This window comes from Rhyacophila brunnea, unplaced genomic scaffold (assembly GCF_057557595.1).
Source record: "Rhyacophila brunnea isolate RB1 unplaced genomic scaffold, BYU_Rbru_1.0 scaffold_22, whole genome shotgun sequence".
NCBI lineage: Eukaryota > Metazoa > Arthropoda > Insecta > Trichoptera > Rhyacophilidae > Rhyacophila > Rhyacophila brunnea.
Window position 1 is genome coordinate 29,457,943 of NW_028232882.1, and position 16,927 is coordinate 29,474,869.

At 33.7% G+C, this 16,927-nt stretch overlaps 1 protein-coding gene across 1 annotated transcript in view; it reads right to left on the reverse strand.

Annotated features, from left to right (window-relative positions):
* The window catches only part of wake (ankyrin repeat and fibronectin type III domain containing protein wide awake), a 108,641-nt gene that overhangs the window by 62,402 nt on the left and 29,312 nt on the right, over window positions 1-16,927 (reverse strand). The window contains exons 2-3 of the mRNA XM_085949948.1: window positions 16,715-16,837; window positions 922-1,000 (exon numbers count right to left, since the gene is read on the reverse strand). Coding sequence (XP_085806074.1) covers window positions 922-1,000; window positions 16,715-16,837 — 202 coding nt within the window. The remainder of the gene's footprint in view (window positions 1-921; window positions 1,001-16,714; window positions 16,838-16,927) is intronic.

The following is a 16,927-nucleotide window of genomic DNA, read 5'->3' on the forward strand; positions in this document are numbered from 1 at the left end:
CGTAATCAAATACGCCAGCGCACACTGGATTCGACGACGCTTTGTGCCCGCCTGCCCCATGAGTCACCGTTGGTGGCTTTTCAGCCGGACGAATTAACGAAAATACAACGTAGTCCATTCATTGAACACGGCGAGCAAAATCACTAGGCATAAAGTCCACTAAAGCAGGCTTACGGGGCGCTCGCGCATTTTCTATGTGAATCTTCGAAAATACAACGTAATCAAATACGCCAGCGCACACTGGATTTGACGACGCCTTGTGCCCGCCTGCCCCATGAGTCACCGTTGTTGGCTTCTCAACGATACGAATTAACGAAAATACAACGTAGTCCATTCATTGAACACGGCAAGCAAAATCACGCTCCCCGAAGCGTCGTCGATAGACGGGCAGGAAGCTATTATTTAAGAACAGCGAACTCTTTGTTTAGTTATTGCGTGTCCGATATTAATTACAAGCTCCGAGAAATTTAATAATATTTTTATTGCTTTGTTATGAGAGACGCTGATAATAATAATTATTTTGTGCTCCTTGAGCCCCTTATTACATAGGTGAAGGATAATGCGCGGGTGGGAGGGGGCCTACTCAGTAGTGAGCGCACCGAACGCTTTTTTGGTGGGCTTTATGCATATGATGAATTTGGGAAAACTAACATAATCCAAAATTTTCCGACTATTCATGAATTTTGCCAAAATCAGCTATGAAAATTAAATCAATGTTTATATTGAATCTAATAAAATTGGAGTCGTATAGTATACGTTCATCTCTTTCCGATAGAAAGCTCACGGCGAACTGTGCCACGGTGAAATGCTTTATGTACAATTTACATGTAACCACATTATGTATTTTGTGAATAATAACAAAATGAAATCAATATGGCGACCCAGCTAATATAGATGAAGATAAAATCGTAGTATTGTTACCTGTTAACATCAACGTCTGTTGATTCTAGTATTGTCCTGGCTTTCTCCAGGTGCCCGTGTTCCACTGCAGCAAAAAGAGCTGTAACAAAAAGAAAATAACAACACATTAGCAGATGGGTTTTTTTTTCAATTTCACAGCATGTTCCGGTAAGCTTGAAGGGTTAATGAGCGTAATGGAATGAGAGAACTCGTAATCCCTGGAGAAAAGTCTTCCTTCGACATACCTACCTTCATCAAATGCTTTTACAAAAACATTAAGAGTATATAGAGAAAAAAGGATATGGCGAATAGGTTACATAAACGGAACACAAAATTAGTAGGAACTGAATCGGCTTACCTTATTAGGTGTGGTATTATAACAGAGTTACTTATCTCAAGTGAGAAAGAATATGGTATAAACTTAAACATATGTTAAAGAATTAGGTAAGTACGTTAATTGTAATAGTGACGTGTCTCAAATATGAATTAAAGTTTGTCACGTAACCAAACATTTTTTTTTTATTCCAATGAATAATAGGTAGGTACCTACACTGCCTACATAAGACTTTAAAAAGTAAGATTTGTTTATTGAATATACAAACATTATGTTTCGTAACGTACCAGAAACATACATACCTACACTGAATGGGACTTGAACCCATATCTATCGCATTCCTGATGCCGTGATTTACTGTTTAAGTTACCGACGCGTTCACTAATCGCGACGAAATTTCCTAAAAATGTCCAACATAATGAACTTCATAAATACACGTTGCAAACTAAGTAGTTGTCACCATTATATTTTATACTCACAAAAAAATAGCATGTCACACAAAAGACTGGAAGTAGAATTTGCCTTGACGAATATATTATTACACATATTATTACATATTTCAAAAAACGTGTATGTAACTACCTACTGAACATTGTACGACCAACATTGAAAAAATCATAACATTAATAACAGTCAGGGTTGGCGAACCTTTTTACGTGCAGGTGCCAAAATTTTCCAAATATTATTTTTCGATTGTGCGACGTGCCGAACAGTTTTTCATGGAAAAAAAAATAAGTTTTAAGTTTTTTCTCCTTCCTGAATATTTTCCCCAAATGGAGTTAGCCGGTTTGTAGATTAATGAGTCTATGTCATGATCCTCTGTTTTCACAAGCAATAATGAATGAGCTTATGTGTTAATTTGCTGAACATATTTTTATGCGATTTCAAATTTCGGACTTAAGCAAACAGATTTGACTTTTCATGGTGTATTCCTAAGTCATATGGCATTGAACAAGCATTATGTTTGTTATAGTTAATGATTTAAAAAATAACATTGAATTGGTAATAAAGATAAACACTCTTCTTACCAAAAAAGTTTATTCTCGCAGAACCTGGTCGGGAATCACTGACCAATGCACATTTTAATCCTCAACTTTTCAAATAATGTTACTATGCTATACAATAATTAAGTTATTATGAATATAAGCTATCTATAATAACCACGAGTAGGAAAAAAGGAGGAATAAAAAATATGTTGCCAGTAAACGAGATTTCCGCCTATATTTTTTTTAGATTCTACCCGCGTTTTCCATCTGGCGAATATAATAGATAGATAGGCGAGCATCCGGGGTTTCCACTAAGAAAACGCGAATACACGGAACAGTGCGTAAGACGTACCGCCATAACACGTTGTAAAACGCAGCACACGGATATCCATGTGCCACTTCTACAACGTCCTACATAACCCTTTCAGCATGTCACACGGAACAAATAATACATATTATAATAAATTACGATAGGCAATATTCAATACACTACATTTTGATGCATGGTTTTGAATGTATGTAACACACCAATATTAAATGAGCGTCAATGCATAAACCGAGAGCAGTTGTCAGTATTCGACGTATGACGTATTCTTGACACGTGTTTAAGTTTATCCCGGGTTATTCCTTACTCGAGATCGGTTACCAGCTACTCCTTCAGTTCCCATTATTTATGGGCTCCCTGGCTTGTCACAATATTATTTAATTACATATTTGAAAGATGGCCATATATTATGTGTGTACGAATATATTATAATCATTATGACGTGCTATACTGAGATCCCGATCGATATTTAATAAATAAATTTGATAAAATTACACTGGGCGGTGAGACACTTTTCGTGTACATAATATAAGAGACACAGTTTCTTTTGTGATTTGTCTACATTGAGATGATACTATAAGTGTGATCAAAAAACTGGAGAGTCCAGCGCAAGATAATCGGGCAGACGATCATTGGCTTCAAAAATATATCCATGTTGCTGCCTAGGGGTTTATTGATCGCATTATATAGGCAACAAACGTATTAACGTATATTAACATCTTACAATAAAGAAATATTATTAAATAAAAAACCATATTATAGTTTATGTATGTCTATGTATTAATAAATACTTTTTTTGTACTTGATAGAAATACTGAACAAATATAGAATACTAAAATGTCATTTTGACATTTCGTATTGATTCCCATAGTAACGCACGTATATATTAATGATTTAGTTGCTAGGAGCCCCTTAGCAACCAATAATAGTGTTTTACTTTTTACGATTTTTTCCGAAATAACTTTCCATACAAAATAGAACTAACTGAAAATGAATTCAATTCTGCTTAAAGATGGCTAAAAGTATTAAAAGAATGCATTGTCATCGTGTTCTGATAATTATTCTAAAAGTTTCAAATGTCTAGCTATATAGTCGGGAAGTTAGTTAAAAGTTTTCAATCGTCCAATACAAATCTTGGACAAACAAGAAAAAAGTTGTACTGGACAAACAAGAATACGAGCTAATAAAAACGTGGTAATAATTCATAAAATTAATACCATCGACTGAGGGTACCTACATACATGATGTAACTTGAATTCGATTTGATATAAGTTTTGTACTATTCAATTGGAGTAATTTTTTGCGACCCCTGTTCGCCTTTCGAAATCTTTAGGCACTATGCGCACTCGCCAATCAATTGTAGGTATACTAATTATTTGTCTACATGGTTCTTTACAATATTGTAATCAGATTTTCACGTTCTTCTGTTGTATTAATTTATTATGTAAACGAGAATTAAATGTATTATGTCAGTGTGAATTTACCATTGGTGCCTGAAGATACCGACAGGCGAAACCCGGGTCGCAAAACAATACTGAAATGAAATAGTGCAAAAATTAAATCAATTTAATCAGCGACTGAAAAATAATAAAATAAAAATTCTGTACAATGAGAAACGTCCACGATAGCCAAAGGTTAACGTGTAGGCTTATATATGTAGGTATATAATGCCAATTGGGAGGCAATAACTATGTTCAACCAAATTTCTCCGGATATTGACATATTCCACCTGCGTGAAGATGAAAAGGTGGGCATTGTTTTATAAATTCTTAAAATAGCTCATTCGGTGTAATTCCTTGTATCTAATTAATATTTTTTGTATTTACACTTTTCTACTGTTTTAGTAATATGTCTTTTCTTCTAAATGTCATGTTGTGAACGTCTTAAATTAATAATTTGTAATATGGAAAAATAAATAAAATTTGAATTAGAATTGAAATTTGAATTTGAGTAGTGTCGTAGACCTCGGGTCAATGAATGTGTATTTGAATCCAGAGTATGGGCCTGGTATGCTGATCAAGTGGATAACATCCATTTCTCGTAAAAACAAAAATATGTTACTTACAACCCCCCACACCGTGGAGGCCCATATGATGCTCCTCTTAAAATCGACTATGGTGATGCAACGTATTATAATATAATACCAATAGCAATCTTTGTACTTTCACTCACTCACTCGCATGGCGGCGGGGTATAAATGATAAAACATATTACACACACACACACAATAGATAATTTTCTTTGATTGCCATAGAAAAAAATTTCCTTCCAATACCACGGTTCTTTCTAAAACTCAGTCATACATAATATGTCTTTAATATCATCCCACAGGACTCATACAATTTAATCCGCGGATTTGTCTAATTCTTGTAAAAGATTTTCCTATTTTTTCTTCTTTACAAAAATGCTTTCCGATATATAAAAAAAAAACATTTTCCAATTTGAATGGCAACATTGAGTACATACGAGGGTGGGTCAATAAGTCCTTAGAAAAGCCGACAGGTGGCGCGACTAGTACTGTAAGCGGTTTGTTTTCATGCAGCGGCACTACCGATTCAGTATGCTGCGAAGTTTCAATCAGATTGGTCGGGTTGTTGTGTGTTTCTCGTACATTTAAAAAAAAAATTGCTTGTGGAAAATGGAAAAATGGAAAATGGAGAAAATTGAGTTTAGGGCTGTTATTAAACATTTTAATATAAAAGGGTTAACCTCAAAGGAAATAAAAAATGAGTTGGATTTAGTTCACGGCATATCTGCTCCTTCACTTGCAACTATTTATAACTGGTTAAATGAATTTAAACGTGGTCGTACATCAACAAAGGATGAACCACGCTCAGGACGTCCTGTAGAGGTGACTACACCAGAAATGATCAATTAAATCCACGATATGGTGTTAAGTGACCGAAGATTAAAGTTGAGTGAGATAATTGAGGTTACAGGGATCTCAAAAGGTAGCGTCATTTCTATTTTACATGACAAATTGGGCATGAAAAATATTTCTGCAAGATGGGTGCCGCGTTTGCTCACAGTCGACAATAAACGCAATAGGGTGGTGGCCTCTAAAGCCCTGTTGTCGCTCATGCAACGCAATCCGGATGAATTTTTTCGTCGCTTTGTGACTGTAGATGAAACATGGATACACCACTATACTCCCGAGACAAAAGAACAGTCAAAGCAGTGGATTGCGAAAGGCGAAGGGCGTCCAAAGAAGGCGAAAACCGTAAAATCAGCTGGTAAGGTTATGGCTACTGTATTTTGGGATGCACGTGAAATTATTTTCGTTGACTATTTGGAAAAAGGAAAAAAAATAACAAGGGATTATTATGCATCTTTATTGGACCAGCTAAAAAACAAAATTGAAGAAAAACGGCCTCATTTAAACAGGAAAAAAATCCTCTTTCATCAGGACAATGCCCGTGTTCACACATGTTTACGATCAATGGCTAAAATTGAAGAATTGAAGTTCGAATTGGTCGACCACCCACCGTATTCGCCAGATTTAGCCCCCAGTGACTTTTTCCTTTTCCCAAACTTAAAAAATTGGCTAAGTGGGCAACGTTTTTTTTCAAATGAAGAAGTCCTCGATCGGACAAATGCTTATTTTGAGGACTTTCCGAAAACTTATTTTTCTGACGGTTTAAAAAATATTGAGAAACGTCTAACCAAGTGTATTGAGCTCCAAGGAAATTATGTTGAGAAATAAAAAAAAAATACAAAAATAAAAACTGTTTTAATGCTTTTTTCTAAGGAATTATTGACCCACCCTCGTACCTAACATTATTTTTTGTTTTGACACGTGGCGGCGAATTTCACTTGTCGCTCGCCACACCTGTGTCTATATATTGAATAATATATTGCCCACCTTTGGTCTCTAAGGGCGTAATGCTCAATTCGTACTTACCATAAACTTACAGTAAAATTGGTAAGTAGCCGAAATCCATATGTTAACTATAGATTATAGAGATAAGGAATCCTTAACCATAGACTAATTTTGTTATGATCTCGCCCCCTACCTGTATTACCATTTACCACTGACAGCTGCTGTCAAAATAAATTTACGTGTCTATAATACAGCCCATACACTCAAATTCATTTAACAATTGATCTCAATATGGATATTACATATTGGAGTTTGCAGTTATTGCGAACAATGATGTACGCATGGTAGAATGTAGAATTCGCGCAAAATGCCGATAATGGACAATCTCGAAAATAGAGAACCGAGATCTTTTGTTTTCGATTGAAACACAATACTTACGATAATATTATATTGTGAATAATTGTCAACAATCCTTAACTCATTCATTACATTACTCATTATTAGGTAGGTAGTATATATTATTATATTATTATAATGTTATGAGTAAGTAGGTAAAATTTCATAACATGACAAAAAAGCCATTGAATAAGATTAGGTGCCTAGGTTACGTATATTATCTATGCTAGGTACGATGGTAGATATACGATATTTTAATTACCTATTGCAAATTAAAACTGTTGAACAACTATTAAATATCCGTGACATTTAATACGACATATTATTTTCCTTTACTTTCGTTGATTCTGTTCATGTCTTAATTTAGTAAAACCGATTATCGAATTGAAATGTCAGTGTCAATGAATTATGAATTAACTTTTCTTATTCGGATTTAGATATTTATGTAATATTAAACCAATAGATAGGTAGTTGAAATATATAAGTACTTAGTTACCTACACACCAACATGGTAATATTACTTTAATCATTCTATATAATTATTCACATCATGGCATATTTGTAATAATTGTAAATGACACCATATCTGACATATCAACGGCAAGTGTTAAGGCTTAACACATTTGAAGATGATTCTAAAGATACTTATTATAAGCTATGTTTTTGACCATTCAAATGTGATAAACATTTTATGAATAATGATTGCTTTATAATAATTATTCACCTAAGAATAAGGTAGTGTTTTTGTCTTCAAATTTGTTAATCTTGCCGATTTTTTGAATAATAAAATGCCTAATTCTTGTCAAATTTGGGATCACAGAGATTATCAATATAATTTTTTATCGTGAATATTTTACTAAAATTATCTCGTCATAAATTATACTAATGGTTTTATAAATGCGTTTAAAAATTAATAAATGTAAAAAATCTTAACACCACTGCACATTCATGTACCGAAATATGACTAAATTCTAAAACATTAGAGCGAGAGGTTTAAAAGAATACTATTTTATGTAACAAAAATACTTTATGCAGTGATCAAATGTTTAAAATAAATATAAAGGATAATATGGCTTCAAAATGATATAAATATATTATCTACAACGTTTAAGGAGTGTCCAGGATCATGGTTTGAAAATACAATAAAAACTCAATTTTGACCTACGACGAGCATGTTCCTCCCTTAACAATTACAAAATAATTTACCTAAATTATGAAAAAGAGAATTTTTATATTTGGTATTATTTTCAATAGAAAAACAGAACGAGGCTATTGCAGATCTGGTGGACCATAGACAACTCGATCATAACTATGAAAGGCTTTCTGGATAGTGTTTTGTTGTAAATAAATTTTAGTTATGACAGACGATTGTGCATAGGGCACTAAAACAATACCTAAAAGGTAAACAAAACGATACGTACCTACACGTATTAATGTCAAACTCGCCTAAAACGGTTGGTTTGCGTATAATCTAATTTAGGTAATGCAATGAATGGGTGAGAAAGAAATTTTTGTTATAGAGAAAGTCTTCCCACGTGAAGTAAGTAATGTTAAAAATATTCGGGGTTACTTCTTTTTCAATTCGTATATTCACATCACACACGAAAATGTAGGAAAAATTTGTAGTCTGTTCAATAAAAATATGTAAAAATCTGTCAATACCTAATAAATTTAATAATATATTATAATTAACTATTTCTTTTATTCAACGAATAATTCACAAGGTTTAATGCCGGGTTCACACTGGCAACATGTCGCGCGACAACCTCGTTAAATTTTACGATAATTATCATAATTGCTTAAGAAATTTTACGATAATTATCATACTTATCGTAAAATTTAACGAGGTTGTCGCGCGACATGTTGCCAGTGTGGACCCGGCATAAGAATGTAGGTAGGTACCATTCTAATCATTGATTAATTCATAATTAATAATTAGAATTGTACATTCTTAAATCTTGTGAATTATTCGTTGAATAAAAGAAACAGTTAATTATAAATTATTAGCAAGTTCAAGTAAGTTACATCATAAAAAATATTGGAGAAATCCACGACGTCGGTTAGTAATTGAAGTAATAGGTATCTACTTTGATTTAATAAAACAAAAACCGATTGCCAAAGTAGCTTGATTTAGAAGAACGCTGATGAGTGGGTATTGATTGAAAAGGCCAATACTTAAAATTTGTCGCAATTAGTACGTCACCTTGTAGCATAGAGGTATTTCACGGACGGGGAGTAAACCCAGGAGATGCAGGGTTCGATACCCTGCCGGGGTGGCTTACTTTTTTCAAAAGGATTTTTCTATTGGTTCTCAGAAAGTGTTTTTCAAAATTATGTATGTTTAATAATATATGGTTATACTCGTAGCATAATATATTATAGTTATTAGGCAAGGGAACGGAAGGCAATTGATGCCTTTGAGATGTTGGCGCCGAATGCTTCGTATTTCTTGGACGGAGCACAGGACGAATCAGTCAATCAATCATCCAGAGACTGCAGATAAAGGAACGACTCTCGACAATATGTCAGACGAATTCCGCAGTTTTTTGGACATATTGTCAGGCGCGGAACGGACAACCTGGAGAGACTGGTGGTTTTGGGTGGCCTCCAGGGAAGGCGAAGCAGAGGAAGAGCGTCTGCGAGCTGTGCAAGAGTTGACTGGGGTACCATCCATTCTGCCCTGAGAGAAGCGGAAGATCGAGAAGGATGGAAAGTCTTGGTCGCTCAAAGGATGACAAAATTCAAATGTGGTCACAATCCTTGGCCATGAGTGTACGACCAAGAAGATATATATATATTTTTCAAGTTGCTCAAAAGCCCAATCACCAAAATTACGATGCACCAAAAATGGTCATTCGGTTTCGGTTATTGTGTTAACTGTATTTTATACGCCATCAAATGCAAATCTTTATGAAGAATGTAGTGCCATAAAAAAATCTTGAGAGCGACGTGTTATTGATTGTTTTGGATTTTCATTCATAGCGATATTTTCAGCAGTACGCTTACGTTTTTGACAGGTTGGATTCTTAACATCACAAACATTACCATTCGGCTCGAATTTCCCAATTAAATTAGGAATAGTAAGCTCCGGCTCATTACCGACTAGATGACGCCGGTTCGACTTTATCCGTTTGTGTTCGGTCTTATCCGCTTGGGTTCGGCAGCACGAACATATTTGAATTTGACCGACATGTCTACCATGAATTAGAGATGGCCGTCGATAACTGTTTTAACATGGACCAATGAAAATAACGGACACGTACTAAAGTGACAACAGTTAAGAATAGATCTGTAGATCACAATACTTACATGGCTTGCTTATTTCGTAAGAATGATTGCTAACGCAGTCTCCATGCATTTACTAATCCTATTATTACAGATTGTGTTCCTGCCTATTACGAGTAAGTACATACTTAAAATAATTATTTGACAAAATGAAATCAGTATATTACAAAATACTCTTTGCGTCATATATTTCAGTGGTTATTTTCCAAAACTGGACATGTCCACTATTCACTCCTCAGAGATAAATGAACTTTTCAAATAAAAACACAGCGAACACTCACGCGACAAAAACCAAACTGTCAGATTGTATGACAACATACCTGGTCACGTGACTCAATACAGTCCCGCCATTAGCTGAAAGTGACATGTCTTATTTTGAATGTCAACCTATTTTTTGAAACCTCTTTTCAATATGAAATTTTTGAAATTCAACAAAGTGTGTATGAGGTTATAGAATGATATTCCGATAATAACTCATCGGCATATATGGGACATGTCCAGTTTTGAAAGTTAACCACTGATTTGTTTAATATTTTAACATAAATCTTCAGAAAATCCCACACATTGCTAGTGAACAGACTATAAGATTACAGTAAAAAAAAAATAAGGTTAAACTAAACTTGACTCAAGCCACGTGGAAAATCTCACGAAATACTTCACGTTGATCTACGATGCTTTGATGTAGAAAATCCGGCAATATTATATCAAGTACTTAACTAAATCTGTATCAAACAATTATTATTAGGTATACGTTTTGGTGGATTCGAGCATTCTGCACGGCACGTGTTTGAAACTCATTTTGGACTACGTGGTAATAATCTACTACCATACACGTCTTACTAACGTGAAATAATGACCAACAATAAAAGATATCAACTATTTTTTTTATTCAACGAATAATTCACAAGATTTAAGAATGCAACATACATAATTTTGCAAACACTTCTGAGAAAATATATTATAACCGAAAGAAAAAAATCTTTTTAAAAAAAGTATGACACCCCCAGGAATCGACCTGCATCTCTCGGGTATCGCGCCCACGCACATAGGCCACTATGCTAAAGGAGTCATACTTAATTGCGACAAATTTTAACTAATGGCTTTTAGTGCTCTCTGAAGCGTTTTCCAAATTGAGCTACTATTGGCGGCCGGCTTTTTTTATTTTAAATCAAAGTAGGTATTAATTTAATTACTAACCGACGTCACGGATCACTCCAAGATTTTTTGTTGTAACTTACTTGAACTTGCTAATAATTTGTAATTGGCAGTTTTTATCGCTTTAGAGAGAATGTATTGTAAGCCATTAGTTAAAACGTATATTTTTTCATCATTATAATGATGATTCATTGTATAAAAAATATGGTTTTAACATTAGTGCGAGACACTTTTATTAATGCTAATAAATCTCAGAGTACCTACAAGTGTGAAACTTATTACAAGTTAATACATTTTACTACATAATACAGTTAATACCTGGGAAAGAGGACATTGCCTTGGTCATCGTGGACGATCAAGCAAAGCGAATATAAAAGGTACCTATTATATTTTATCCGAATTTCAATTCATCCTGGTGCTCACCACGCCAAAATCTGTAATTAAGGTGATGTCTCTAGGTAAAGTTGTTATCGAAAAATAGCTAGAAAAGTTTATTAATCGGTAAATATATATTCAAAAGTAATGAGAAAAATAAAATTAAAAATTATAAAGCATCATGGAGTTCTTTATTCCAAAAATACGTGTCAAATTCGGTACATTTATATCGGGTGGCAAGAATGAATGACGTAAGATTTATCATCAAAATTACGATAAAAATGTACGTAAATCTATTACCTAGGAAAACGCTAAACGAAAATTGGAATTTATTATATCCTTATATCTTTTTTTTCAAATTTAAAAAACATCGATTTAGAGGTTAGAAAGAATGTAATTAAAATCGAAAAAACTCGGTTTGTACGCAATAAATGAGAAAAAACGTTTAGCGTTTCTATTACAAATATTATTTATTAATTTTTAGGGTATTTATTTAAATTTAATCTTGTATTTGTGTATATTAACTAATCGATTGTAGTGATAATTGCCCAAATTGGCCCGAAATAACAACAGTTGTGCGTGAGGTGCTGCCAGCGCGGAAATAAATGGAACCCAAAATACACACATACATTGAAAATAAAAACACACTCACACATAGATAAGACGTATGACGAATAACATTTTTCCAAGGTTAGTTAAAAGCCAAGCTTTCAAACAATAATAATATTATTTTCTGTTTGGAGATATCGACGATAGGTAATGGACTATTATATATCAACCTCCACTTTTTGACATAGTGTTGTATAATTATTTCAGATATTTATTACTGTTTTGACGTATCTACCTTTTATAAAGCGATTTTAAAATACGTATAGTTTCATAATAATATAAAGAAAGCATACGAGCGAAAATGCCTAAGATACTTCTGACACACATCAAATTTATTCTTTGTCTAGTGACTACAATTTATCCCTATTTATGTTTAAGTGTTTAAAATGTTATAAGTAAATAAAATTCGTCTATTCATGCGGTAGTTGCAAAAATTATGAACAATATACAATGTTAAAAATAATAAGAATTGTTAAAATTTCTAGTCACAATATTATTCAAAGACAAATTAACCCGATCAAAACAGTCTCGACAAACTTCCGCTTTACTAACTTTTGTTCTATATGTTTATCCTGGATACAGCGGCAAACAAATTTTGAAAATAGCCGATATACTGGATTATTTGTTAGTTTGGGTTAGTTTAAGTTAGATTAGGTAATCCTAACAAATAATCCAGTATATAGGCTATTTTCAAAATGTGTTTGCCGCTGTATCCAGGATAACCAACTTGTACCCTAACTTTAATTACATACATACTATTGTACTATATTTGGGCCATCAAACGTTCATTCCTGTCTACGGCCTTAAAATTATTATCTACGTGCCTATATAACTGTATGCCGTCCTGTCAAAAAGTTGAGGTTGATAATTTTGTATGTAGAAAATAGAAGTTATTATTAGTCTCCGTAAAATATAGGGTAAACAATTCAGTGAATGAACACATAAGAGGTGAATTTGAAAATAAATTAAATTAAAAACGATTAAATGAACCAAGAAAATTATAACAATAGGTAGGTACAATAAATTGTGTATAACCGTGGTATTACTAATTTTATGCCGTGATGCTTTGATAGTTGAACTTCTCATAATACCTATTTGGATCACTATTTAGTTGCTCATTTATCTGCTACATCATAAAGTCGTAAATATTGTTTTTTTATGAAGCAATCATAAATACAAAAAAATAAGATCTACTTTTCAATCATAGTAGATACCTAGGAATATGGTATAGGTGTTGATAATTTTTAATTATTAATCGAGATCTTCAGGGAATTACAAAAGTCCACACCTAGAAACCACTGGGCCAAAAAGGTTTCTTTTTATATCTCCAAATCCATTTCACTTACACATTTATAGGTAAAATAAATATAACTATCTTTTATTTTATCTTGCACTGTTCTTTAAAATCGACATTAGATTTTTTCAAAGAAATAACGTTCTGTCTTTTTCTTAGAATATTATGTAATCTTACTTCTCTACTTCAAATTCTAAATTTTTTTCTTACGTTTTACAATTTTTTTTTTAATTTGTCACTTATTTTGTCCTTGGGTTTGCTTATCAAGATTTGTTCGCATGTTTATTTACGTTTTTTCTTACCTCCAACTTCTTTTTTATTCAATTCGTTGCGTGTCTTACTTTATTCTTATCTCAGATATTATAGTTAGTTAGTTAATACAAACCGTCCACTCTGTGGAGGCCCATATGAACCCATTAGGATCGGACATGGTTGAAACGAAATGAATTGGGATGTCTATATAATATCGACTATGTCATAACTACAGTCGAACTCGGTTATTACAATCTCGGACATAGCGAGATCTCGGATGTAATGAAGAAACAATCGTTGACTTGGTATATGATTTTCTCCATACATTTTTATTCACTGTTATAACGAGATACTTATCGGATATACCGAGCTAAAATACTGGTAATGTGTTGATCGTTTAAAGACATTTCGACCCTAAGCAATAAAATCCGATCGGACAGGATGCCGCCGGGGACAGATTACGTTTATGACACTAGTTAAGTGTCTAATTGTTGTTTTCGCCGACAATAAAAATACCTATTCTCTGATATAACGAGTACCGCTTATAACGAGCAAATTCAGCCGGTCCAACCTTCCTAGTAATAACCAAGTACAACTGTATATTCCTTATTTTGTTTAATAATAATTCGAATGGCATTTGTTTTGCTATTCATTTAATATCATTCTTTTATTCCACCTCTAGTAGAAATTCGATGTAATTGTCATTTGTTCAAGATTAAACTCAATCTTATAAACATTTGTACTTAAATGTTCATTTACTACTATAAATGAATTTTACTGTAGAAAAATATTTATATTAATTCGTATTGACAATGTAAAAAAATCTCGTTCATTGACTGGACAGGATACCCTTTTATTGCCACTGTAAAAAAACTACGGTAAACAAAATGTAAAAATCATAAACACTTTAAATCAAATCAAATAGACATGTCAGAATTGTAAATATTTTATGGGGTCAATATTAATTGTAAATATTTTTACATAGGTAAGTAAATATATAATAAATTTAAATGCATTTTTATGAAGCTTATGATTTTTAATATGTGGCGACACACAATAATTTATTTTATATTTTATTGCCATCTGGTTTCTATAAACCAAAGTTTTTAGTAATCATTTTTAGAAATTCATGGTAATATGCCTTTAGATGGCGTTGAAGTCACAATCTCGTCGTAAATTGAGCCAAAGACATCGCCTTAAGTACCTATATTACTACGCTACGTAGAGATTTTTGTATGTGATAATATAAAAAAAACGCACTGTCAATGTTTTAGAGTTGGTATTCTGCCCTCATAATGTATTGGGATCTCATCTGGGGTTTCTTATTCAATTCCCGATGAGGTCACAATACATTCATGTGATTTTCTCAAAGCCTGTGTGGTTCTATGATTGTCACGCTGCTACTACTACACTACTGTTTCACTACTATGGGTATACTTCTGTCCGATGAGCTATATGGCTATATTGTGTGTTAATTTAAAAAAAACTCATTTTTTATAATATGTATGTCCCAATGAATTATTGTTCACACAATACAAAGGGTATTATTTTATTAAAAATGTACATTATGTAGTTTATTTTTGATTACCTCCCATGTTTAAAAAAAGTACGTCACTGTAACGTGTAGCCTGACGATTTAAAATGGCTTCAGGGTATTCTAGGAAAATAAGATAATTCCTGGAATGCGATATAACTGCATTGAAAGTGCACTTGATATAATCTGCAAAACCATTGCCCACTGAAGAAGGAAGCCGATACATTACACGACTGGTCCTACTTTTCACCCCTCCCGTTGTCTATGAATGACCTGTCATTGTCTATAGAGTGCTCATACTGATGCGTCTGTCGTGTTCACTTGTCGGAGTATTCTTAGTTTCAGATTTCTTTCAGATTATTTTAACGTACCTTGGAGACCTTGGAGTCCATCTGATTTAGTGGTTATGTGTTTCAGTGTTATTAATAATTGGAGGTGACGATCAAAGTCAGTAAACTTCTTCTGTGTATAATATCATAATACACTAGGACGTTTGTCAATGTGACAGTCGATTTGAAACGACAATAACTAATAACTTATTATTATACTCTTCAGTCATTATAGAATACCAAACTCTGCTTGCAAGTACGTTATCAATAAATAGTATGGCAGTGGACCACTCGTTGCTTGTGCAAAAAGTTATGCTCAGGCTTTATTAATCGAAAGATGGCGGTGATTAAGTACAATAGTTAATGTGCTTCACTTTCATATACACATGATCATGGCCCCCACGGGGGGGGGGGGGGGAGCTGACAGAACTCTAGCCTGGGGGCCCGGCGTTGCAGGTCGAGCAGTTACTAAGTGAGATAAACATACACACCACAAATTTGTTCAAATACTAAAATTGTCGCATGCGGCGCTATTTTGCTTGCAAAATATTAGCATTTTAAAATATGTTGCTATGCGACGCAACTTGATGTGGTGTGATGGTTGATATTCAGGTGTAGAATTGTATGTTATTATTGTTTTTAATGTATTTCTTGAATAATAAAAATAGTTATTAATCCAATATTGCAAAGGGTCGCATGTTACTTGACTACCACAAAAGGGCATCGCAATCAGTGCTTCATGACGAGTGCCGACCACTCAATAATTCAAGTGAATTTATTTAAAAATACAAAAAGAAAACAATAAAAATACTCTTCATTTTAACGGGTCGAATCGTGGGGGTTCCGTGCAATACCATTTGGGGAACACTATTGTGGAACATCATAACATCATGCCCTTGACCTTAGAAATAGGTAGGCGGGCCCACCAAACATCCTAACCTAGGGGCCCGCTTCAAAATATGGTGGCCATGCAAAGGATACATGTCAATTATTAAAGAAGGCTTTTCTTTCAACTTGGTAAAAATAAAAAAAATATAATATGGTAGTAATATACGTAGAGACCAATAGTTATTCGAAGCATTCCCACCACCACAAATGTAATCTTCTTCGTTCTCCTTACCATGAAGGTGTATGTTAATCTGCGCCAGTCGTTCCAGCTGCGCTTGGGCCTGCTTCGTCTGCTTTTTGGTCATCTTCAGACCGGCGCCAACGTCCGAAGACACGATCCCCTGGACAGGAACCTCTGCGAGATTGGGAGAACGGGAAAAGGGCGTGTCAGTTTAAAAGATAAGATAACATAACAAACACAAGATAACACATAAGTAAGTTTGGA